Source organism: Peromyscus maniculatus, chromosome 15 (assembly GCF_049852395.1).
Source record: "Peromyscus maniculatus bairdii isolate BWxNUB_F1_BW_parent chromosome 15, HU_Pman_BW_mat_3.1, whole genome shotgun sequence".
Classification (NCBI taxonomy): Eukaryota; Metazoa; Chordata; class Mammalia; order Rodentia; family Cricetidae; genus Peromyscus; species Peromyscus maniculatus.
The window spans coordinates 919,662-945,338 of record NC_134866.1 but is presented as its reverse complement, the minus strand read 5'-3'; the positions used below and the strand labels follow the sequence as shown (position 1 = coordinate 945,338).

General features: G+C 47.4%; 1 protein-coding gene across 2 annotated transcripts; it reads left to right on the top strand.

Annotated features, from left to right (window-relative positions):
• The first annotated feature begins 3,120 nt into the window (after positions 1–3,120).
• On the top strand, positions 3,121–20,562 carry Clptm1l (CLPTM1 like). Of its 2 annotated transcripts, none has more exons than XM_006990003.4 (17): positions 3,121–3,510; positions 4,026–4,126; positions 5,590–5,779; positions 7,292–7,440; positions 8,464–8,542; positions 10,516–10,633; positions 10,990–11,084; positions 11,716–11,800; positions 13,601–13,704; positions 14,629–14,694; positions 15,201–15,251; positions 16,018–16,100; positions 16,829–16,863; positions 17,639–17,694; positions 17,781–17,825; positions 18,394–18,509; positions 20,004–20,562. In XM_006990003.4, the coding sequence occupies exons 1-17, from the start codon at positions 3,349–3,351 to the stop codon at positions 20,086–20,088; spliced, it is 1,620 nt and encodes a 539-aa protein (XP_006990065.2). In that variant the 5' UTR covers positions 3,121–3,348; the 3' UTR covers positions 20,089–20,562. The 2 variants fall into 2 exon arrangements, with proteins under 2 accessions (XP_006990065.2, XP_006990066.2); XM_006990004.3 differs by having other exon boundaries at positions 3,252–3,510; positions 7,295–7,440.
• Positions 20,563–25,677: the final 5,115 nt, after the last annotated feature.

Genomic DNA, 25,677 nt, shown 5'->3' with positions numbered 1-25,677 from the left:
GCATCAGGGATAGGTTCTGCACCCACTGCTAGTAGTCCCATAAGTAGACCAAGCTACACAACTGTCACATATATGTAGACAGCCTAGCCATGTGGGCTCCCTAGTCCTACCTCAACTTGATATGCCATGCTTTGTTGACACCATGAAGGCCTGCTCCTTCCTGAACAGAAGCAGAGGAGTGGATGAGGTGGGGACAGAGAGGAGGTGGGGGGAGGAGATGGGAGGAGAGGAGGGAGGGGAAACTGCAGTCAGGATGTAAAATAAATGAATAAATTTAATTAATTAAAAAAGAGAAGAAAACAGCCTCATTGAGGCAAAATCTTCTGAGAAGCGCTTCCTCAGAGTCAGGAAATAGAAGCCACCTTGGAAGTGGCCAAGGTTGTTGTTGGTTTTAGTGCGGCTGCACTGTTATTCATTAAGCGGTGCTGTTACTGTGCGAGAAAGGCCACAAGGCACGACAAAACCCACTATCAGAGCTTTATTAGAAGGGAGGGACAGAAGAGAGCATGACCAGGCCTGTGGAAGACTTGTGCATGGAGGGTAGGGCGAGAAGAGAAGGGGGAGGAGCTTGTGTCCCACTTCTTATGGATTCCCCTGCACATGCACATGTGGGCTTACAGTGCTACGCCAGGCATGCACATACATTTCGTGATCATGCAGTGTGCAAATTACATGATCACACAGCTCACGGACTACATAAGGCCCCTTGCTTGGCTACTGAACTGTGCAGTCATGTAGCTGGGGGAGTGGCCAAGAATTCCAACAGCTGTGCCTCCTGCTGACTGCCAAACTTGGTAATATCTAACAGTTTTGAACATGGTACTGGTTTTGAGGGCATGAAGGGATCCTGGAGTGGAGCTGAGTCTTGGCACTATGTGGTAGGGCTGAAGTCCCTGAAGACATCCCAAGAGAGGTTATTGGTGAAAGTGCAGCCCAGTTGTAGTGCAAACTCAGAATTTGGAACCACCACCAAGAACAGCAGCACCTATGGAGTAGAGCTGGCATGAGCTGTGGAGACACTTTTTGCATGCTGTAGAAAACTCTTTGGCGCCTAAAACATCATGAGCCCCAAGTGTCAAGCACTGAACTTTTTACATCATTGAATTGAGGGGGATTGCTTTGATCTGATTGTGACTGTGCCTGGTTCTTCCTTTGTAGAGTAAGACCATATATAACTTGTTTTTACTTTACAGGATTCCACAGTTAAGGAATTTTGGAATTTTACAGGTATTTTGGAATTTTGGACAGACTTTGGAATTTTAGAGAGACTCTGGATATTTTAAAGATACTGAAATTTCAAAATGTGAATTTTAACACTAGGGAATTTAAAAAGTTGAAGTGCTTAATTGTAGGGCATTTACCCACCAACCCCACAGCTCCCCCAGAGTTTTCTTGAGTGTGAGCAGCAGGAAATATTAGATAGAAAGATTTATATTGTGGAGAATATTGCGGAGATAAACAGATAGAAAATAAAGGATAGCCTCAAGAGGGCCTGGAACCTATTCCAACGGGCCGTCTCTGCCTCAGGGTATGTATAGAGACGCCAAGGGGTGGAACAAAAGACCTCCCCACCCCCCACCCCCCAGCACAGTCAAGTGCAGACCATCTCAGACACCTGCACTCAAGCCCGTGGTCCTAATCATTCTCTATGTGGACCTGCTGCGTAAAGCCACGAGGAACCCGAAAACAGGCTCCCACACTTAATACTGTGATATTAGATGAGATCTTGGGGATGAGGAAGAAAGGTTATGTTTTAACAGTGATGTGCTTGTCTGACAAGCTGTGTAGGGATCAATTGTGCTGGCTAGTTTTATGAAAACCTAACACAAGCTAGAGTCATATGGGAAGAGGGAACCTGGATTAACAAGATGCCCCACCAGATTGGCTTGTGGTGCATTTTCTTGATTGATGATTTATGTGGAAGGACCCAGTTCACTGTGAACAGTGCCACCAGAGCTGGTAGTCGTGGGTGCTATAAGAAAGCAGAGCAAGTCATGGGGAGCAAGCTAGTAAGCAGTATGCCTCCATAGTTTCTGCTTCAGTCTTCAACATCTTTCAATGATGTGCTGTGATGTGGATGTGTAAGCAAAATAAGCCCTCCTCTGCAAGTTACTCTTGGTCATGTTTATCACAGCAATAGAAACTCTAAGACACCCTTATACTGAAATAGGTGCTTCATCTCTGAAACTTTCATTTTAATAGTACTACTTTTACGAAATGCCTAACAATGCTTTGGTTCTATGTACAAGAAACATGAAAATGCGACAACAGAGCAAAGCTGGTACACTGAGCTCCAAAAACTCCAAGAGGGCTTGCCTCCAAAAACTTTTCTGACAGGAATGGGCTTGTGAGCCCACCACGGAGTGAGGAAAACACCAATTGCCAACAAGCTTCCCAAAACAGGAAAAAGTTTTCCTCCCACCTTATCTCTATTAGCCACTGCTCTGGGCTGTCGCGGTACTGGTCACTTCCCTCTAGAAACTGTGTATACTGTAAACGAAGACATATTAAAAGAGATTAAAAAGACGCCCATTCGCTTTTATCTGAATGTGTAATGGATGTGCAAGTCGGGAAAACAGATCGGCTTGAGACAGAACCTACCTCTTCAGAGGTTAGGCGGGACCCACGTTTATATTACCCAAGGACTCATTCTTCTGACAAAAGTGGCAACCGACCTGTTAAAGTCTTTATGACCTGTTCCGTCCATCTTGAATTGCATCTTATCAATATGGTAACTCCACACCCGAGAATTAGGAGTTTCCTGAGTCTCCTGGGCTTTTTTTTTTTTTTTTCCCTAACTTTTTTGGACGCTAGCCTGGACTTAGAAGAGCTGGGAGGTCAGCTTTATGATCCCCACCTCGCCCGCCCGCCCGCCATCGTCCTGGGACCCTGGCCGTCAACCCTCAGTCCAGGCTGCAGAGCGCCGGGAATAAGGAAAGCAGTGCACAAGAAGACATCCTCCCAGGTAAAGGTCCTACCGAATAATAAGTCCCACCTGGTCCCCGCGGGGCACGCCGGGAGGACCGCACGGGAGGCTGACGTCACGGACGCGCCCGGCGTGCGGACGCGCGTGCGTGTCTGCGCGCCCGGTTCCCAGCGGGCCGCGCGCGGCCACTTCCGCCTGCGGCTCGGGTCTCGGACGCGGTGGGCGGCGGATCCGGCGGATCCCGCGGCTCCAGGTGTGGGCGGCGGGAGCATGCGGGGCGGCCGGCGGCCCGCGCGAGGCGCGTTGGTTTCCCCGCGGCGGCGGCGGCGGCGCGCGGCGGCTCTCCCGTGAGCGGCGGGCGGCTGCTGGGCGCGAGCGGCGGCGGCGCCTGGCCCGCAGACGGCGGCGGCGGCGGCGGCGCCATGTGGAGCGGCCGCAGCTCCTTCACCAGCTTGGTGGTGGGCGTGTTTGTGGTGTATGTGGTGCACACCTGCTGGGTCATGTACGGTATCGTCTACACGCGTCCGTGCTCGGGCGACTCCAACTGCATCCAGCCCTATCTGGCCCGGCGGCCCAAGCTGCAGGTGAGAGTCGGGGGGCCCCTAAGAGGGCGCCTCCCGGCCGGGTGCTACCCCGTGCCCCTACTGACACTGGTCAGGGACGGGATGCGGGCCCCAGGCGTTGCCCGCTACCACTGATGTCACCGTCCAATGTTCTGATGAGGTGGCAGTGAGAGCTGGGCTTCTCTGTTCTCTGCTGCCCTCTGGTTACCCCTTGGTGCCCTGTTCTGCCCTGATTATTACTGAGGTCGAATTGCCCCACATGTGTTTCCTAATGGCACCCCAGTGGAAGTCACTGGGAGTAATCCAGCCATATGCTTCAGGCTGCTGACCTCTGACCCTACATTACCAGTGTCACTTCCTGGTTCCAGTGGGGATTTGCGACAGGTCAGCTCTGCACAGCAGTGTCACACAAAAGGCCATTTTGACCAAGTCCAAGCTCTCCCCCTGGGAGGTAGCCTTCAGGTTGCCTGCCCTCCCCTATAGTGATGATTTCTGTCAGGACCTTTTGGCCTTACTTTCTTGTTCACTCTTTCCAGCTAAGTGTTTACACCACCACACGGTCCAGCCTTGGTGCAGAGAACAATGTGGACCTGGTCTTGAACGTGGAAGACTTTGATGTGGAGTCCAAATTTGAAAGGTGTGGATGTAGGACAGATTGCCAGAGATGGGTTCCACAATGTCATTGATAGCATTATGTACAGAGTGAGGATGTCCTAGAGAAACACTCCTGACTAGGATGTACGTGTAATCTTTCAAGCTGAAAGTCACAGGTGATGAGTTTGTCACTTGAAAGTAGCATTTACTGCTGTCTGATGGCAGTGTGGTTTACCATGTAGTCTCCCAAGGAGTAGTACATTGATTTACCTGTAGAAGTAGTCCACGTGTTACTTACAAGAGGGGAAAGTGGGATAGTGGAAAGCATTATGCAGAAAGTCATAATTAAGTGACTTTTTTTTTGGTTTTTTGAGACAGGGTTTCTCTGTGTAGCTTTGCACCTTTCCTAGAACTCACTCTGTAGTCCAGGCTGGCCTCAAACTCACAGAGATCCACCTGCCTCTGCTTCCAGAGTGCTGGGATTAAAGGTGTGTGTCACCACCACCCGGCTATTAAGTGACGTTTTACATTGGAATAGATCATCAGTACTCAATAACAGTACAATAACTTTTGAGAATTAACATGGTTTAGCATTTGACATATGATTCTAACTTGTAAATGTTCAAATAAAATTTTTTAAATGACTTGCTCATCAAATCAAGGTTCTATATTGCCCAACAGGCATTGGACTCACTAGTCAACCAGTCTTCAGTTCCCACCAGTGCATCCTTGTCCAGGCTTATTAGCCTGTGACTTTAGGGCAGTTATTGACTGCCAACTCCCATCCAGGGGTGGAAAGTGCTGGCACCATTTACTTTTCAGTTAGGATTAGTTTTATAGCAGTAAATACTGCCTTCTGTTCATCACACTCATGTCAGTTGTCCAGGACAGATAGTGAAACTTTCATTTTGGAGCCTGGAGGAAGTTGTAGAAACACGAGTGCTCCTGGAAACGCCCTTTCTGAGCTCCACCTCAGTGTGCATCTGCCAGAAACACAACAGCAGAGCATTGTGTGGGGTCAGCACCTGTGTGTTTGGGGTTCCTTTCAGTTCCCTGGTAGAAGCATCTCTACTTAGGAGCTTTAGAGAAGTCCATCCCCTGTGTGTGTGTGTGTGTGTGTGTGTGTGTGTGTGTGTGTGTGTGTGTTTCTCCTTGTAGCAGTTCCCACCATGGCTTTTAAAGCAAGTCCCTTCTGAGGCTCTTGAGATGGAGGCAGGGAGTACTGGACGTTTTCATAGTGCTCAGGACACGGTTGTGTTCTAAAAAGTCATAAGCAGGTGGGTTTCATTTTTCGTATTTCTGAGCTAAAATTAGATTGTGTAAATCTAAAGAGATCATTAACTACCATGTGCGTGTAAACAATGTGTGCCAGCATGGTGGTGCACGCCTTTAATCCCAGATACTTGGAAAGCTGGAGCAGGAGGAATCTGAGTTTGAGGACTGTCTGGACTACATAATAAATTGAAATTCAACATGTACATGTTTAAAATGACTGTTCTGTTTTAGGACAGTAAATGTTTCTGTACCAAAGAAAACAAGAAACAATGGGACGCTGTACGCATATATTTTCCTACATCATGCTGGGATTCTGCCCTGGCACGATGGGAAACAGGTACACCTGATCAGTCCTCTGACTACCTACATGATCCCCAAACCAGAAGAAATTAACCTGCTCACTGGAGAGTCTGCCGCACAGGTAGGGGTCTTAACAGATCACTGTAGCAAGCTTGTGTTTCTTGTTCAGAGTTTGTGTGCATGTCTTATAATTTGAATACTGCTGTCATACTTAATTATCTTTCTTTCAAATAATAGCCCATGGATTTGCAGATAAACTACAACAGGTTAGTGTTGGACAGTGATTCATAGCACTCCATCAGACTCCCTCTCTGGCTCTAGGACTGCTGCATCTTTGGGCAAGTGTGAATGCCTTCCTGGTAAGGCAGTTATGCTTCAGAGCTCACCTGTACTTTCTGGTGAGAGTCATCATATATGTGCATATGTGCATATACACGCAGAGAACACACACTGTGCAGGACTGCATGACTAGGCTTTTCTTCTTATGCTCATAATTCTAAATTATGGGAAGCATATAGGTACTATTTGTATTTTGTTCACTTGTAGGAAACTATGTGTAAAGAAAAAGTTACTCACAAAAGTGGTTATTCAACCAAGCAAAATGGCTCACTCCTGATATTCTAGTACTTGAGGCTGAAGTAGGAGGGTTGCCATGAGTTCCAGACCGGTCTGTCCTGTAGACTAAGACTGTTGGGGGCAAGGGAATCAATCATGGGCATAGACATAAAATAAGAAATATTCAATGTCTGTGTCCACATAGAGTAGAAGATAGGACAAATGACAAAACAAGAATGATGGCAACTTTGCAGGAAGCAGCAATATAAAATACTCTTCCTAGCCGGTCAGTGGTGGCACACACCTTTAATTCCAGCACTCGGGAGGCAGAGGCAGGTGGGTCTCTTGAGTTCGAGGCCAGCCTGGTCTGCAGAGTGAGTTCCAGGACAGCCAGGGATACACTGTAAAACCTTGTCTCAAAAAAAACCAAAAAACAAAAACCTCTTTTTGTTTGTTGTCCCCTGCTGTGTCTGTTTGGGGGGGGGGGGTCGGGGAGGGGTGATGGGAGGATTCAAGATGGTAGTGTGGGGAGCAGGCTGGTGTCCTGTATGTGTAGGTATGGAGCATCTGAAACCATTCAGTGCAAGCTGTTGCTGTTTTGGCTGGGACACGAGATGCTGTGTGACAGCTGTTCAGGAGGAAATAGGGTGGTGCTGCTTCCTGAACAAGTCATCTTGGTTTCAGATAAAGTTGATTTGCCCAGAGTTTTCTCCCTGGGTTTAGTTTTATCTAGAATTAATACCCAGTCCTATGCATCTCTTTTCAGACCATTCTTTGTTCACTTATATCTGGTTTAGTTTAGTCTCTTGGTAGTCTCTCCCCAGCTCATAAGCATGCAGGCTTGCTCTGTTAGTTCCCCAGTCCCTGACCCCTCGGCTCTGCCTCCTCAAGATCTCATAGAACCAGTTGGGAGGAAGGAGGATGTGGTCTGGGACTGACAGCCTAAGGTCACTAGAACCCCTCAACCTGGCCTCATTTCCCACTTTTCACAGTCTAGGGAGCCAGTGGGGTCTCAGGTGAAGGCCCTGACCTCCAGGCTGGACCCAGGTAGCGTAGCTTCCATTTTTATTCTTTATAGCAGCAGATAGAAGCAGAGAAGAAGCCGTCTAATGCCCTGGACGAGCCCGTCTCTCACTGGCGACCCAGGTTGACCCTGAATGTGATGGTGGATGACTTTGTCTTTGATGGGTCCTCCCTGCCTGCAGATGTGCATCGGTACATGAAGATGTAAGTCTCAAGTGGAACCCTGGGAGGGAAACTCCTAGAACTGATGGCAGAGCAGCCGTCTATAGTGGGTGAGCCCAAATAGAGTATACCATATCTTTATTCTGGGCCCTGTCTGTGTTGTGAGCTGCTGCAGACCCTATCCAGCTCCTTGCTTACCACCCAGAGGTTGTGATGATCAAGGTGCCTGACAGGATTGAGAGAAAGAGCGAATTCCCAACTGGTGCATCTTCATCTTTAGTCCAGGAAGAATGTCCCCTGGGCTGAAACAAAAAGCAGAGGTTAACTGACTGCTATGTACCCTATTGCTTTTCGCTGTTCTCATGCTGCCTGGGCAGTGAAATGTTGGCTTTGTAGCTAGACTCACTTAAGTCTAAGATTTCATCTCCAGGCTGTGACCTAAATATTACTTGCCATCCTTACTTAAGTGTGACTGTGGTTGTGTTCAGGAAGCCCAGTGTTGAGATCTATCAGTGTGCCATCATGGTGTCGTCATGTTGCTGAAAATGGCTGAGAATCCCTTCTATTCACAACAGATAGTTTCTCTGATATTGTCAGAGGTGTCATACTTTCTTTTGTAAGGTTTGAATCTTTTTGTGTCTGGTGTTGGGGAATTAAATAAAGATTGTACATGTTAAGTAAGAACTCTACTACTGAGCTAAATCTCCAACCCTAAATCTTTCTATAAAATCTGATTTGTATACATGCTCCAGATTGTAAACATTTAGTACAGAAAGGGCCAGATCTGACCCTGTCTCCAGCCTTCCTCTCAGGCAACCTGAAGTAGTGTGTGGATAGCTTTCCAGAGGTTGAATCCCTGCTGGTGGCTATAACTATTGTCATACTGTGTTACCCTCTCAGGCTTCTGTTTGGAAAGGCCATCTTGTGAGATTCCAGTGGCCAGGATGCAACCAATAGTGATGCTGGGTGGGATGCTCCTGGGGTGGCCTAGTTTCTCCACATATTTAGTGCCCCAAGGGGATAAATCTGACACTGACTTTAGGCTTTTGTGCTTCAAACCCCCAGGATTCAGCTTGGGAAGACAGTACACTACCTCCCCATACTGTTCATCGACCAGCTGAGCAACCGGGTGAAAGACCTGATGGTGAGCCACACTCTCCTAGACACGGCACAAAGCTTTCCCTCAGAAGGGAGTGTTGCCCATGTCTGGGCCACATAGAGGTCTCAGTATCTGGCTGTGCTCTGGCTTTTGTGGTGGCTGCTTGTGGGACCTTCTGATGATGGACTTCTGGGTCATTCATTAGGATCTTAGGTGGTAGTCCCACAGAGCTCCACCAGAACGGCCTGCATGCCTGCTCCTGATATGTGAGACCTGTGATGCTTCATAGTTTCTTGCATAGCTTCTTGTCCTCAGGACTAGTCCTGCTATGGAATTAGAGATTCATATCTGAACCCAGCTTGGGAGGGAGCCACAACTCAGGATAGCATGGGCAATGCCAAGGTCCTGTGGAGATGAAATGGCCACTCTGGTGCCCTTGTTGTGACAATAAAGGTGCAGTTTTTCTAGAGAGAACAAGAGTGTTTTGAGAGAAGAAATGTGGCTGAACTTTGGATTTACATTATTAGGAGAATAACAGTGGTTAATAGTTAATGTCACTGTATAAGTGCCATGCTAAATATTTCCTGTTGGTTGCAATAGTTGCTGCCAGGGACTGTGTCAGTGTTCTTTCACAGTGGAAGTAATTTGGGGCAGGAAAGGAGAGCTTTGACTGGGGTCACAGGTGAGCAAAGATTATAGGTGGACACCTGTGTGCCTCTCCCACCATGTTTGTGAGTGCTCCCTAACAACCAGCCTTGATCTCTTGGAGAACAGGAAGCTTGCCACAGGACCCCCTCAGATCCTGCCTCGGCTCTGATGCTGGCTATGGCTCAGGGTGACAGGCCCCCACTGTCCTGCACTTCCATCTGGTGTCATCTGCACCTAGATGGCCTGTGGGTTAGGGGCAGGGCAGTCTCTAGTAAGGAGGTCTGACTGACTTCTGACCTCCTTCTGACTATGTTTTTTCTTGTTTGAAGCTCAGGATTCTGGGTTCTGTGAAATGTACAGGCTGTACTTGGTAAACCTGGGGCTGTCTGTAAGCATACTGGAAGACCTAGTAGTGCTGATTTCTTGCAAGCAAGAAATTGGGAAATTGTGTTCAGTGACTATTTTTGTGGCTGAGTATCTAGTGTTTGTATATAAGCTAGTGTAGATAGAGGCTATAGGCCAGCATCTGCAGATTGTATATTCTTTTCTGGTCCTTCTTGTTGGAACCCTTACAAGCTACAGTACCTTAAGGTACTATAGTACCTTGAGTGAACATGTAGGCAACTAGCTTCGCTGTGATACTTGTTTGTGTATATTTTGCTTTGCCTCTTGTGAGCCTTTTCTCAGAGGAATGTCATCTTTAGGGGGCAGCCTAGCCTGCTAGGGTAGTCCAGCCAGCTGGCTGTCTGATGGGACCTTACAGTGGCATCCCTGGGACAAGTCTGGCCATTTAAGGGGTGTTCAGTGGCTTATCCATGCTGTGAAGAGCCCCAGCACTTAGCTGCCAAGTCCTAGGCCTAGTGACTACTTAACCCTGACACATTTCACGTCGCCAGCTCCATTGTGTACGACCATCATGCCTTTGACACCAGCAGTGTTCACGGCAGGAGACTGGGGTAGAAGGTTAGAGGATGTGTTCCAGTTCATGAAATGTGAAACTAGTGTACATGTCCTGCACCATCATCATAGTCATACTTCACCTGCTGTGGGGTGTGGGTTCAAGTGCTGTTTCCTCATGGTTCACCTGAGAGCACTTAGACCTTGTGTACAGTCTCCTCCTCTTCTAGCACAAGTCCATGGCACCTCAGCCAGGCACTCAGACCTATTCCTTAGCTCAGCTAGTGAGCTGACCAGTTTCTAGCCAATACTAGTTGTGAGCCTATCTCCCAGTTGTCAGGACTTGTGAGGGTAAGTCAATAGAGCACCTATGCTGCTCAGATCGGAGATAATATCTGGGAAAGCTCCCGTCCAAAGTTGCGCTGAATCCTGGCCATGTTTTATGGCCCTTCCACCTTTGGATCTCTTGGCAGGTGATAAACCGCTCCACCACTGAACTGCCACTCACTGTGTCCTACGACAAGATCTCACTGGGGCGGCTGCGCTTCTGGATCCATATGCAGGATGCCGTGTACTCCCTGCAGCAGTTCGGTGGGTGGCCCTGGGCCCTGAGCTAAGGTGGCATGGGGTGTTTGGTGATCCTAAGCCATGCTGTCCAACAGCTGACACAGACCCATACTGCTATACTTCCTACTAGTCATTTATGGGGTCATTTTGGCCTTGTGGTCAAGCAGCTTATAGTGGTTCAGCTCCTTTTATTTCTTAGATTGTAACCTTAGGAACTAGCTGAAAATTGGCTTTATTCAGAACACAGTATTTTAAATGCCACAACTTCTGTTGACTTTTGCTCCAGATAAGATGTAAGTTTTCTACATTCAGAAGAATATTTGTGACATTGGGTAAGACTGAAATGGATCTTCTTGAATTATAATGTGTTTTCCTTGCAGGATTTTCAGAAAAAGATGCAGATGAAGTGAAGGGAATTTTTGTAGACACCAACTTATATCTCTTAGCGTTGACCTTCTTTGTTGCAGCATTTCACGTGAGCTGTCCCCTGGGTTCTTGTGGCAGGGACTAGGGGCAGACATTGGGGTGGCTCCATGGGCACTTGTGTGTACAGTTGGGGTCAGGTGACCTAGATCATGGGTTCTTCACAGCCTCTAGCCTCTCTGTGTTGTCCCCTAGTAGACTTTCCAGCTAGGAAAGTGAGCAATCCTGTCATGTGTCATGTGTCATGTGCAGAGCACAGACACACTAGCAAGCTCTCTGACAAGTGTGCTGGGTGCAGGCAGGGTGCAAGGTAGTGAAGCATGGGTATAGTGAGCTTCCGGTACCAGTCACCCCAAAGCAAATGTAGCTCTGTAAGAATGATTGTAGGAGGTCACACAGTGAGAGATTGTACTGCTCTAAGTAAGGGACTGAAACCTAGGTTGAGTTACCTGGTTGGTCACACCCCAAGGTACTCTGCCTGGGATTTGAGTCAGAGATATATGTTTAAGAAATACATTAATGTCTCCCTCCAAGTTCCACAATTCTGACCTATGGAAAACGTGTAGGGGGGCAGGTTTGGTAGATAGTGAGCATGTCTTACTGAACCTGAGGGAGATTACTTGGTCAGTGAAAGTGATGTAAGTGACTGGAGTGTAAGCTGCCGTCCTGTCTATTCTTTACAGCTTCTTTTTGATTTCCTGGCATTTAAAAATGACATCAGTTTCTGGAAGAAAAAGAAGAGCATGATTGGAATGTCTACTAAAGCAGGTAGGAATAGTCCACCTGCCCAATGGCTCCTTCTGAAACCTTGAACTCCTGCCTCAGCAATCTCAGCAGCCAGTGAGCATCTCTGAGTCCCATTGAGGCTCTAGGCCATGGGGCACAGGCCTTCTTTGTAAGGATGTGGAGTTGGCCTGCCATTGGAGGCAGGATGCATAGTCCTGTAAGGCAGCTTGGTTACTCATAGATTTCAATATAGCACCACACCTTCTGTCTACCAACTCCCTCCTAGCTCCAGAACGGATGCCTGAGGGTGTTGTCCCTTGCCTCAGGAGCTCTGGCTGCTGGATTTAGGGTCAGTTTTCATAGTAAATTCCCCAGTACTTGGAGCAGTGTCCTCATCAAGTGAGACCTGACTTTGCAGAATAGTTGTTCCACTGCACATGATACAGTGTGATGGTTTTGCTGTATAACAAAAGGAGCAGTGACTGCTATGGTTGTTGTGATGGTGACAGGCCTTTGAGGTAAGTGTAGGTGCAGGTATAAGGGATAGAAAGGGGAGGCTGCTTCAGGGGGAGCTGGATTTGACTGCCAGGATCAGCCCCAATGGATGTAAAACACAAGGCTGCCAGGACAGCCCCTCAGTGTCTGTCACCAGGCACTTATGGAGGAGAGGCCTCTTGCTTACTCTGTTAACTGTGGCCTGAAGTGTGATCCTAATTAGTCTTAACAATAAAAACCTGGAGTCAGATATCTCTGATCTGAAAGATCAGAGAAGCAGAGCAGTGTTCACTAGAAACTTCTTCTGTCTATGAATCCTCAGACCGAATGGGCAGCTGAGATCCTGTCTCCACCCGTCTTATATTCCCATCTCCACCTCCCTAGTGTTGGGATTAAAGGCCTGCACCACCACCGCCTGGCTGTTTCTCTTTTAGACTGGTTTAATCTAGTGTAACCCAGGGTGGCCTTCAACTCTGATCTTCCTGCTTCCTCCTCCCAAGTGCTGGCATTAAAGGTGTGTGCCACCACTGCCTGGCCTCTATGGTTAACTAGTGGCTAGCTCCTTCCTCTGACCTCCAGGCAAGCTTTATTTGTCAGAACACAAAATACCATACAACAGTGGCCCTGACCAGACTGTGTCTTCAAAGTCCAGCCTGTGAACAAAAGCATAGCATTGTAAAAGGAACAAACTATAAAATGGTACAAAATAGGAGAGTGTAGAGTAAGGGCACAAGCAAGCACTCGGCCAGGACAGCCAACCCATTGTCTGTGACTGTCACCCAGATCTGGTACCTGCTTAGACCATGCCCTCTGCCATCTGCTCGTTTTTGTGGCCTCTGGTATTTAAAGTGCTTTCATGAGTTGCATCATTGGCCGGGTGGTGGTCATGCACACCTTTATTCCCATGGTGCATACCTTTAGTCCCAGCACTCGGAAGGCAGCAGCAGAAAGATCTCTGAGTTCAAGACCAGCCTGATCTACAGAGTGAGTTTCAAGACAGCCAGAGCTACACAGAGAAACCCTGCCTCGAAAAAACCAAAAGAAAAAAAAAAAAAAAAGAAAAGTTGCGTCATTATCTACTATCCTTTTGTCTCCCCTGGTGCGGGGTGTGAAACCCAGAACCTTGTGCACTCTTAAGTAAAGGCTCTACTGCTAAGCTCCACACACACACACACACACACACACACACACACACACACACACACACACAGCCCACCTGATTTCTTTAATCAGGTGGCAAACGGAGAGAGCTGGAGGGGAGGAGGTGACAGGTTCAAAGGTGGGTGTGGGTGTGTGCAAAGGGCGGCTGCAGTGTGTCCTCACCACCTTGTGTGCTCATGTCCCCAGTGCTCTGGCGTTGCTTCAGCACCGTGGTCATCTTCCTCTTCTTGCTGGATGAACAAACAAGCCTTCTGGTGCTGATCCCTGCTGGTATTGGGGCTGCCATTGAGGTGAGCCCTGGGTACCATGCTGGGTCAGGATGGGGTTTCTGTGAGGTCTGTGAACTTCAGCACTTGCTCAGCTGTTCTGAGTGCTGAAACAAGAGGCCCTCTGAGGACCTGCACACCTCTGAAAGCAAGTTCAGGGAGGCAGCTGCTGGGTAAGGAGGTCTCTGAGGGTACATCTTGGGACAGTAGATCCTGTTGGACCTACAGTAGACCCTGTGTTAACAAGTTTGATAAGGTGCTTTGAATGAAACAGATGGATGATGTGGCTTTGGAGAAGCTCCTGGTTTGACTGGAAGTTGGGATGGAACAGCCATGTGGAGAGTAGGTAATGGCACATGACATGTTATGACCTAGTGCTGCTACTAGGTACTTTTGGGAAGGAGCCACAGGAGCCCAATCTGGAAGGAGGGCACCAAGCAGGGGCAGGCCCAGGGGTCTAGTTCTCAGAGTTGGTTCTGTTGAATACTGGCCCTTGTGGCTATGGATGCTTGTTGAGAGATGGGCTTCATTGACACTGCAACTCAAAGACTGTCCCAGTGACAGCATGAAAATCCAACTCAGGCAATGTGCTAGACCCGACCTTAGTAAATACTACGGGCACAAGGTTGCAGTAAGGATGTTGAGGAGGGCATGGGTACCCATTGAGTCCAGGATGAGGCTCAGGGCCCCGGAGGAAGACTATCTTGGTTTGGAGCAGGTATGAGTACTGGTTTCCTTGTGTTTTACCAGTGACTGCACAATCCACCTAGTGGACAGCCAAGAGTATGGTGCAGAGCTTCCCAGTCCACAAATGACCATGAGAGGTAGAGGGAACAGAAACAGTGACTAGTGGGGTGAGGGATGATGGGGGCCAGGTCTTGTCCTTCACAGTTTAGCTCCTTATCCAGCATCTCAGAATTAAATGTAGATTTCCTTTTCTTCCTCCAGCTTTGGAAAGTGAAGAAGGCATTGAAAATGACAGTGGCCTGGAGAGGCCTGAGGCCTGTGTTTCAGGTGAGACCTGTGATGACTGCCCCAGACAAAGCTTTTCCTGAACAGACTCGCCAGGCTGTCATTTCTTACTGTGTCCACGTTAGAGCTGAACCTTCTGGGGGCACTTTATCCTGCCTTTGCTGCCTAGTACAGAGCTCCCAGCACACAGGCATATGTATGCAAAAGTGCCCCACAGGATGGGGAGACTCCTCACACAGGCTGGCTTTGCAGTTCTTGGCTGTAAGACATCACTGATAGAGCTCATGTCAGCTTTCTGATCAGTTACTAATTCTTTCTTCACCTGATTCATCAGGAGACTGAGCGGACTCAGTGGAAGCTAAGGGTCTGGGCCTTTATGCTGGTGAAACAGAGGCAGGTGTGGCCAGTGCCTAAGCCTGGGGCTAGGTGCAGCCAGTGTGGGTACTGAGGGCGGTGTAGTGGTCCCTACACCATTTATTGCTACAGTCCTAGCTTTGCTGTGCTGATGGTCTCCTGAGTCAGCTGACACTATATTAATCTTACAACAGTTTGGCACCCACAGTGAGTCTGAGAGGAAGACTGAGAAGTACGATGCCCAGGTAAGCAGTTGGGGAGCCCGTGATACCATGGGGGATTGGGCCCTTGCTACAATATGGTAGAGTCGGGGAGAGAACCTGTCCTGAGAATGGGATGGAACCAGCCTGAATAGGAGTCCTGAGGGTGAACATGTGGACGTACCCTCTTCACAGGGAAGGAACAAGCTCTCAGGCCACTGGTTCCTAGTTTGTCACCTGGACAGAGTTCCTGCTGTTTAGGAAATTGTTTCTACCAATAGCTGGCTTCTCTGTTCATTCATACAGAGGCCACAGGAAGCCCTCTAGCATCCAGGTCCTAGCCTCCCCATTGCTCCTTAGGAGTGAGACATGTTGGGTTAACAGGATGTCTCTGTACAGAATGGTTTTGGTGTTTTGATTCTAAGCTCAGCTATTTGCATTTCAGATTTTAGTGAGAGGATAACAAAGAACAAACCAAAGTAAATACAGGGCCTTTGGTGCAGTTGCAGGGTCTGTGACTTGGGTGCTTCCTTGGTTTCTTCTGGCTGAATTTGCCACTCTGATGCAGGCAGCTTGTCTGATGCATCAGGGGTGATACATCACAGTCATTGCTACCAGTGGTATGCATGCAGGTTCTCGCTTTGGAGTCTTGGCAGAATTATGGCCATTACACACAGTTGTGCTGTTACCTGAAATGTTACTGGGATTCTGCCTCTTTTGCTTGCTCTTGTTGACATAAGTTAGATGGTGCATCTGCTGAGGTGTTTGGTGGTTGAGTTATTTAACTAGAAGCTGCCTCTGTCCCTCACAGGCCATGAAGTACTTGTCTTACCTGCTCTACCCTCTCTGTGTTGGGGGCGCTGTCTACTCACTCCTGAATATCAAGTATAAGAGGTGGGTGATGCAGAGTTCACACCCTCATCTTCCCAGCTGAAAAACCTAGCTTGATTTCTGAGCATAGGGCACATGCACCTTGGGCTCCATGGAACTGGGGACCCTCCCACTTGGGCTGCCTAGAACTGGGGACCCTTCTCAGATGCAGCCCAGAACATGCGTCTGCTATTCTGAAAGTCAGTCCTAGGTCTTCATCTCCTCTGGGTTATGAAGAGGACAGGAAGCACTGACATGCCCTTGTGCATCTCAGGTACTCAGGAAGGCTGCAGGGACCACATATCTGACATAGGCATGCATGCCTTCAACCTGGGAAGTACAGGCTTCCCCTACTCCATCACTGACTTTAAATACAGAGATTGGACAGAGTTTGAAAGAGAAAAATGCTAACACCATGATGGTGCTTTGATCATTTAAAGAAGACTCAGGACCCTGTGTCTGGTGGAGAGATGTGTTTCTGGGGTCAGGCATTAGGATGGGTGGGCAGCATGGCCCTGGCTAGACAGGATTTCAGGGTTGAATGCTGTACATGGGTTCATATCTCCCTGGGACTAAAATCTGTCTTTCAGAGTGGTGTCTCCCCACATGGAGCCTACTTCCATAGAGACTATCCCAGCTATGCTGAGTGCTTGGGTGTCAAAGTGTTTTTTTAGGAGGGTGCTTTTTCTTCATTTTAACATTCAGCAACGTGCCCTTGGCCTCAGATCACAATTTCTTTACTTCTGTTTCAGTTGGTACTCCTGGCTCATCAACAGCTTTGTGAATGGTGAGTCTTTGTGTCTCCTCCTTGGTGATAGTGTTATAGTAGGTGCTGCTTTACCTGTTCCTGTTCATCACTTGGTGGTACAGGCTTCTAGGATGAAAAGCTAGTTAGTCCCTTAGCATTAGCACTCATATAGTGCCCAGCATTATGGGGCTTAAGCATCAAACAAGCCTGTTCCTGAGCTTGGGTCCTTCTTCTGCTAGTCTGTTTCCTTCCCTAAAAATAGGCAACAGTAGCATTCCAATCCCATCTGACATCTCATTCCATAGACTTTCCCAGAACACCAGACCTAGAATATGGCAAGCTACCTTTTGTGGACACACTGAGAGGCTCGTCAATGCCCTGCTGCTTATGTGTGGTTCAGAGCACATGGCCTCTATATTGTGTGTGTCCCATGGCCAAGTGTCAAAGCGTTGGATTCTCGTGATTTGGGGTGTACCAGTGAGCAGCATAAAGGTCAGGCAGCCTCTCAATAAGCAGGTAGCTCTCGATGGTCACGTTTCCAGGTATGAGTCCCAGACTTAAATCCTGGCACCTTCCCCAGTGCCCTTATGATGACCCTGGTGTCCAGCACTGGCTTGATCCTTGAAAACAAAAGTTAGCAGCAATCCATAAAAAGTGTGCTGCTTTTCTGATTTGTCCTTGACTCCTGGTGGGTTTATTAGCCAGGAAGCTGTGACAAGGCCAGCTGAGGTCTTTTGGAAGCTGGGTGTCTCTGTGTATCGCCCCAGCAGAATGGATGTTTGGTTCTTTTTCATGGATGTCTTCTGTTTCACAGGTGTCTATGCCTTTGGCTTTCTCTTCATGTTGCCCCAGCTCTTTGTCAATTACAAGGTAAGGCCAGGGTGTCTCTGCTAAGGCAATGGCCCTGTGTTCTCTATGTTGCCTGTGGCTGACCTGTGGTATCTTCCTTGTTTTAGATGAAGTCAGTGGCACACCTGCCCTGGAAGGCCTTTACCTACAAGGTAAGCACCAGGTCCATGCTAAGAATGGCTGGAAGACCCTTTATGGGGTGCACATGAGCTCACAGACACACAGACACACAGGACTTTTGACCCTGTCCACTTTGTTAAAAAAACTAAGACATCTTTTCAAACTCTGAAAAGCCACCAACTACACAATGAAGGTTCTCGTAGTCACAGTAAGGGAAAGTTTTGAGGGAAAGGTCACATATTTTGCTCAGTAGTTCAGTGTTTGAGAGCAGAGTTCTGTGTCTTCCCAGCAGAGCCTAGAAGCCTCCGTACAGGTTGGGTAGACCGAGCTTACAGGCTGCAGTTTCAGTTCTCTGAGGAGCCAGTCCCAGCGCTGCTCTGCTCTTGGTTCCTAGCACAGAACGCTGCAGGTCCTTATGGTGGGCCTGGACCCCGCTGTCCTGGTGCTGCTCTGGTGCTGCACTAGGTCTTCTCGCTGTTGCTGTGGATTTCACAGTTACAGGTCCCGCCATCCGCTGAGGAGCAGCTCGCTGACGACTTGGGTTATAAAGTGTACGACTCCAGTTTTGTGGTGGTTTCACTGCTTCCTCTGGCTTTACAGGCTTTTAACACCTTCATTGATGATGTCTTTGCCTTCATCATCACCATGCCCACGTCGCACCGGCTGGCCTGTTTCAGAGATGACGTGGTGTTCCTGGTCTACCTGTACCAGAGGTGGTGAGTGTGTACATGCAGCACCTCCTTGGCTGTAGAGCCCTGCACCTGCCTGTTGTTTCAGACAGACTTGACAGGGCGTGGCTTTTCTCTGTTGCCCAAAATAGGTTTCAGTTGTGTCTTGTAATGACAGTGCAAGATTGTCCTCAAGCACAGGTCTCCAGTGTGAGGCAGGGGTGGGGGTGCTGGTCTTCTTTTAGGCTGCATGCCCTACAGATGGAGGTCAGTGGCTCTCTCACCTGGGCCTGGACTGAACCCATTAGCAGCAGCTAGTAGCTACCAGGGCCTCAGACCAAAACAGCACATCCAAGCTACCAGCCCCGACAAGGGAAAGCCTCTAGGAGATGTAGTAAAACACAATGCTTGCCTGTCCTCCTTTGCCCATCCTGGCTGGCATCTGGCCTTTCTGTTGTGCATATGTAGCCACTGCCTGTGGGTGTGTTTAGAGTAGGTCCAGGTTTGGGTATTTCCTGGAATAAGCCTTAAAACCAATAGAGGCTTAGGCTACCCATGTCCTCTGACCCCAGAGCCTAGGTCCATGTTGAGGAAAGGGCTTTCTATAGAGTGTTGCCACCTCACCTCCCATCCCCCAGTAACTACCATTGGAGGTTGCAGTTCCCCCCCCCACACACACACCCCTCCATCCCCATATGATGACAGTGCTTCCTATAAGCTTTCCAAAGTGGCCATCCGATACAAGATGAGCCTGTCTTCCCAAAGCTAAGTTCCTGGACTAGGATTGTTTGTCAATGCACTTGTGTGTCTGGGAAGGACTTTTGTCATAGGCACACAGTACCACACCCATGTACTGAATAAGGTCTGGTTCTTAGGTTTTCACATCTATAATTGGTTCCCTGACATATCTGAAGATAGAAGTGAGCTTGTGGGAAACTCAGATACTGGCACACCTGGTTCAGGGTTGTTCTGTGAGAATCCCATCTCAAGCCAGCAGGGCCCCCTTGAAGTGGTTCCAAGTCTTTATGCAGAGACCCAGCCCCAGGGCTTTTGATGGGAGGTGGGTTTGTTTAAAGCTAAGGTCTGGTTGTCTTTTTGTTTGTGGGGCACCAAGGAGAACTTCAAACAGTGGACACTGCATCCCTTCCTGCTTTGGTGTCTTCATAGAAGCAGGGCTGTGTTGCTAGGGTGGGAGGTTGCGGGATTGAAGAGCATGGCTACTACGAGCAGAGTGCTCAGAGCCAGGAATCGTCTAGAACTGGTTTTGGTAACTGCTTGGATAACTTGTTACAGTTACCCACAGCAAGGCCTCCCCAGGTCCCACCCTGCTGCAGGGCTCCTGTCTTCCTTCTCTGGTTAGCCAAGTTCTCATTTCCCAACACTGCAGAGTGTAGCACATGAGAGATAGGAGGCAGGCCCCGGACCTATGAAGGGGACTTGGAGGTGGCTCAGATTATTGGAGGATGTTATCAGAGGAGCCATATCCTCTCAAGGACAGTAAGGGCTTGTCTTGCTAATAGTCATCCATCCCTACCATTGCAGGCTTTACCCTGTGGATAAGAGCAGGGTCAATGAATTTGGAGAGTCTTATGAGGAGCAGCCCAAGCGGAAGCCCCACCCAGACTGAGCATCTCGGCCCAGGCCCCCAGCAGCACTGCACAACACAGTTGAGTATTCCTGGGGGCTTTAGGGGAATTCCTAGACACCACATCTTCTGCGTTGCCAAATCCCTCTGAGCATTTCTCAGTATCCCTGAGCACTCTTTCTTCTCGTGTTGGAAGGAACCATAGCACTTAACCATACACCCCACATGAACTTGGGTCTTGGTGATGGTGCCAGCAGACAGTCACCCAAGGGTAGCTCTCAGTGCATGAGTGTCCCATGGCAGCCAGTGGACACCTGAGCACGCATGGGTAGGGAGAATGATGGATTTCCACATCAACTTGTCTAAGTGCTCCTTATGTGGATTTCACACACATGGAAAGTCGTTCTGTACAGACTCTGGGATCAAATGGCTCTTTTTCTCTTTTGTTTAAAATTTGATTGTTTAAAGCTTAATGTATGTATGTTTCTATTTTAAAATAAATTTCTTTGGCTGTGACATTTTTCTTAATCTATAATAACATAGAAAGTACTGCAGATGTTATAAGTTAAACCTCTCTTAGAGATCAATACAAAAGATAGGTTTGTTTCCACATTGAAAGGAACAAATGCCCAGGGTGTTTCCCAGCTGTGGAGCCACAGATGTCCTAGGAGCTCATTTTGTCATTTAGTGACTGGTCACAGTTGCCAGTGTTCAGGTTGGTCACATCTTTAGGAGAAATGCCATGGAGGGGAGTAGGCTGCAAAGAAGTATTTCCAAAGGCAAATGGAATGTTGGAACAGTTGAAGTATGCCCTGGTGACCTGGGGCTTGGCTGTGTCTGCAGGTTTGTGGGTAGCTGAAAACAGTTTCTTCTCCTCTTCTACAGTATTCTTCCTCCTGGGGTGCCAGGCTCTTCTCTGAGAGTTGGTCACCTGGAAGGCAACTCTAAAGTGAAACACATTCATCCTTATCTGTGCCTTTGTGAATGAGATGATTCTGGGGTAGTAAACTGAAACCAAAGTCTCAGTATCAACCTGACTCCATGATTCAAAAGACAAACATTGGTTTCAGATAGTACCTTTAGTATTTCCAATTAAAATGTTAATGCAGATATGCAGTCTTAGGTGTGTAGTGGGTGACAGATCCCCGGAGGTCTTTAAAGGTACTCCCAACACAGCTGTGCAGGGCACATGGCATTCAGAGGTTCATTACACCTGGGTCCTGGGACAGGAGGAAGGCTTGAAGCTGATTTAGAGAGCCCCACCAAGCAGAGCACAAGTCAAAAGCAGGAGGTTTTGCTTGGGACATATGAGGATGGGTAGCCCAGGCATGGAGGGTTGCAACTGCCAGCACCTATACCTGTGATTGCACCCCCAGTTTGGTAAGCACTAAGGAAACAGAGGTTACCAAACAGCAGTATTAGTACATTCTCTCCTTCACTGAGGAACATGAAAGACAGCCCTGGCTCCAGCAGCTGCTTCAGTGATGGCACCTCCTGAGGGAGACAACCATGGAAGGGCCCTGGGCTGCCACATAAAGTCAGATTACATTCCATGGCTCAGAACAAGTGTAAGATGGATCTCTGTTGGTCAACTCTGAGGAGGGACGGGTCTGGGCAGGCAGGCTCTAGGGAACTGTGCCTTGGTGTCTTAGGGTTTCTATTGCTTTGAAGAGACACCATCACCATGCAATTTATAAAGGAAAATATTTAATGGTGTAGCTTACAGTTTCAGAGGTTTAGTCCATTATCATGGTGGTGCTAGAGCTGGAAGTCCTACATCTTGATCAACAGGCAACAGGAAGTAAACCGAAAAACTGGGCATGGCTTGAGCGTATATGAGACCTCAAAGCCTGCCTCCACAGTGACACATTTCCTCCAACAAAGCCATACCTCCCTATGAGCTTGTGGAGGCTAATTACATTCAAACTACCTTTTCAATTTCCCAAGCTGTAACTTTGTTTCATGGCACATGGCCCCTTTGGCTCACCCTCATCCTTTTCTCTTGCCCTTCTACTCCCCTTGATAAAAATCTTGTGATACTGTCTCAGTGTACCACATAGGCATGAGTCAGCCAAATAAGCTGAACTGACCCTCGAAGACAGACCCTAAGTTTCCCACTTGGACATAAGGACGTGTCCACATATCTCTTATTCATGGACTGAAGAGAAACACAGATGAATGCTCAGCTCAATATTGCAAGTTTTCTAAAAGGATTATATGTTTTCATTTGCATAGAATTGGGCCTGTGGTGAAGTAAGATCTAGTTTGGATTTCCCTTTGTGTGCCCTTGATAATTTGGATGGCCTCTGAGGTGCTTGTTTAATTTGTACATTTGTAGTGCTATTATTGTTGGGCATAGCACATACCTTTAGTCCCAGCACTCAGGAGTCTGAGGCAAGAGGATTGCTTGAGCCCAGGAGTTCCCAAGCCAACCTATGAAACAGACCCTCATCTGAAAACAAAGCCCCAGTCAGTGGAGCATAACTTCCAGCAAACCCAGTTAGAGCTAAATGGAAGCTTCTAAGAAGAGAAAAGATGGAGTATTGAACAAATAGTGTTTAGAAAAATCTCAAACATCATGAAAACTAGAACAGTATGAATCCAGAGAACTCGGGGGAAAAACAAAACAAAGACTACATGTCATCACAGTACCCATCAAATTGCCAAGATTCGGCCACAGAAGGAAATCTTAAAATAATCTAAGACAAGGTGTGTGACATATAAAGCACAAAGAAAACAAAGCTAAAGGTGTCTTGGGAACAATTTGAGACTTAACAATTCTGCTAACTTAGAATTTGGTGCTCACTGCAAATACAGTTCAAATCCTAAAAGTGTTTCACACAGTTCATTAATGCAAAACAGCAGCAGGAGAGGCTAAAGGGGACATACTGATAGGAATCCAGATCTGCCTGGGGTAATCACGTGTTTTCATGTTGCTTAAATCATTTTAATTAGCAACTAAATCAAGCTCTCCAAACTCTGCATCTCTGTGTCTGATGTCAAAATGTTCTTCCAATTCCATTCATCTTTGCTGACTGACTGCAATACCCTCCTTAGTCTTGTACTGGTTCCACTTCCTGTTAGCTGCTCTTCTTGACAGATACCTCAGGGCTCTGGCATCTCTAACACGTTGGGGTCTCTGAAGCAATCCAGGCTTCACCTTCACAGCTTCATGCAATGGCTTCTCTAGGTCTCCATTCAGGGACACCCCTGACACATGCCTGGCCTTAGCAGCTTTTATTGGGGGCAAATTCCATGGCCCCTTCTATCCTTAACTCCAGTACCCAAAGCTGTTATCCCCCCCCCTTCAATTACATGTTTGCCAGCTTTCTGTCCTTCACTAAGCGTGGCTTTCCTGAAACCTGCTCTGTAGACCAGGCTGGCCTCAAACTCAGAGATCTGCCTGCCCCTGCCTTCCCATTACTGGGATTAAAGGTGTGTACCACCATACCTGGCTCTAAACTTTTCGTTAATTCCTTTTCACAGGTTGGAAACTTAGCTGGGTAGGATCTTGCCCTGAGGTCCCTTTAGTACCTTTCTCAATCTGTTTATCTCCTTGAACACAGAATTTAGCTCCATTCCACTTTCTGGTGCTTTTCTCCTCCAATATTTTTCCTTGCTCAGCTTGCTCCTTTTCATTTTAAATCTTTGTTAAAGTTAACACTAGTAACCACAAAATAGAGTTTATACTATACTGATTTGAGATTTCCTCTGCCCGTGGAATTAATCCAAAACTCTTCACTTTAGCCTCAGGCAGACTCTTCAGACAAGGGCAAAGAGCAGCCACTTTAATATCTCAAGACCAGTCTCTAGGCCACATACTAACATTCTTCTCCTCTGAAACCTCTTGATTCCCACAGTTCATCAAATCACAATCAGCATCAGTGCCTCCCATGCTCCTAATAGTATGGCTTATTAAGCAGTGCTTAAAGCATTCCACTACTTTCCTAACCAAACTCCTGAAGTCCATATTACTCCAAACAAAAACATAGACCTATCACAGCAATACCCTAGTCCCTGATACCAACTTCTGTCTTATTCTATTGCTGTGAAGAGACAGCGTGACCAAGGCAACTCTTACAGAGGAAAACATTTTATTGAGGTGGCAGAGGTTCAGTCCATTATCATTATGGCAGGGAGCATGGCGGCATGCAGGCAGATGTGGTTCTGGAGGAGTAGCAAAGAGCCCTACATCTTACAGGCAACAGAAAATCAGCTGAGACACTAGACAGTATTCTGAGCATAAGAAACCTCAAAGCCTGCCCCTACAGTAACACACTTTTCTCCAACAAGGCAATACCCACTCCAATAAAGCCATACCTACAGTGCTACTCCCTATGAGATTATGGGAGCCAATTGCATTCAAACTACCACAGAAACACAGGTCCATGTGTCTAAACTGTGATAGAGTATAAATCAAAGGCACACTGGGATAGTTGGATAGTTTAAAGTTGCATGCTATAAACCCTAAACAAATATTTCCCTAAACCAAACAAATTTCCATTAAGCCATTATACAATGAATCGCCGGACAGTGGTGGCGCTCGCCTTTGATCCCAGTACTTGGGAGGCAGAGGCAGGCAGATCTCTGTGAGTTCAAGGCCAATCTGGTCTACAGAGTGAGTTCCAGGAAAAGAGCAAAGCTACACAGAGAAACCCTGTCTTGAAAAACAAAACAAAAAAAGAAAGAAAGAAAATGAATCATCTAAGTACTCAACCCAAGTCATACATACCTATAATCTCAGGCCTTGGAAAACAGGAGAATCAGGGATTCAAAGCTAGCCTCATCTACATGTGGCCTGCTTGGGCTACATGAGACCTTGTCTCAAAGAAAGAAAAAAGACAAAGTTGTAAAATGAAAATGAAGGAGGAGCAGATGAATCAAGTAGAAAACAGCAACATAGTAAACTTAAACCAAGACATCCTAATAGTTACATTAAATATAAATGGCTTTCACATCTCCAAATAAAAGGCAAGGATTGCCAGACTGAATAAAAAAGACCCAATTGTGTACAGCTTTTAAGAAACCTATTTTAAATATAAAGATGCAAATAAGTAAAAAATAATAATATACCACATTAATACTCAGCAAAACAAAGCTAGACTGGCCCCATTAGTATCAGGGAAAATAGGTTTTAGGAGAAAATATGACCAGGGAGTAAAGTATGTCTTCTCATAGTGCTGCGGGCCACGAGAATATATTGTAAGAACTCAGCTGGTTATGCCAAAGCCACTGCCTGAAGGGATCAAGGAATTCCTTCAGAGGAAGCCAAATTCCAAGGAGATTTTGGTGTTATTTGGCTTGTTATATATCAGCTGTCTTCTATCATGAAAATCATGTGTGCCTGCATAGCTTTCCCAGTTGATTTTTTTTTCCCTAAGAATTGCTAACAGTGTGGACTGATCACTGTTTGGACATATATATACATTCAAGGTTTTGGAGAACAACCTCAGGAAAGACTTCCTTCTCTCAGGCCCATCCATTTCTCCCCTTTCAGCACTGGAATCAGATATCCTCCCTTAGCCACATTCAAGGACTAACAGAAATAACAGTCCAGACCACCACATAATAAGTCTCCTGAATTAAGAACACCACACAGAGACACCACCTAGGTCAAGTGGACCTTAAGTA

What these genes read in the sequence shown, in the direction of transcription:
- Clptm1l (XM_006990003.4), top strand. Translation starts at nt 3,349, where the DNA reads ATGTGGAGCGGCCGCAGCTCCTTCACCAGCTTGGTGGTGGGCGTGTTT. An exon ending in ACCGGGTGAAAGACCTGATG is followed by an intron (nt 8,543 to 10,515) that starts GTGAGCCACACT and finishes ATCTCTTGGCAG; the next exon opens with GTGATAAACCGCTCCACCAC. An exon ending in GGAAGGCCTTTACCTACAAG is followed by an intron (nt 17,826 to 18,393) that starts GTAAGCACCAGG and finishes CTGGCTTTACAG; the next exon opens with GCTTTTAACACCTTCATTGA.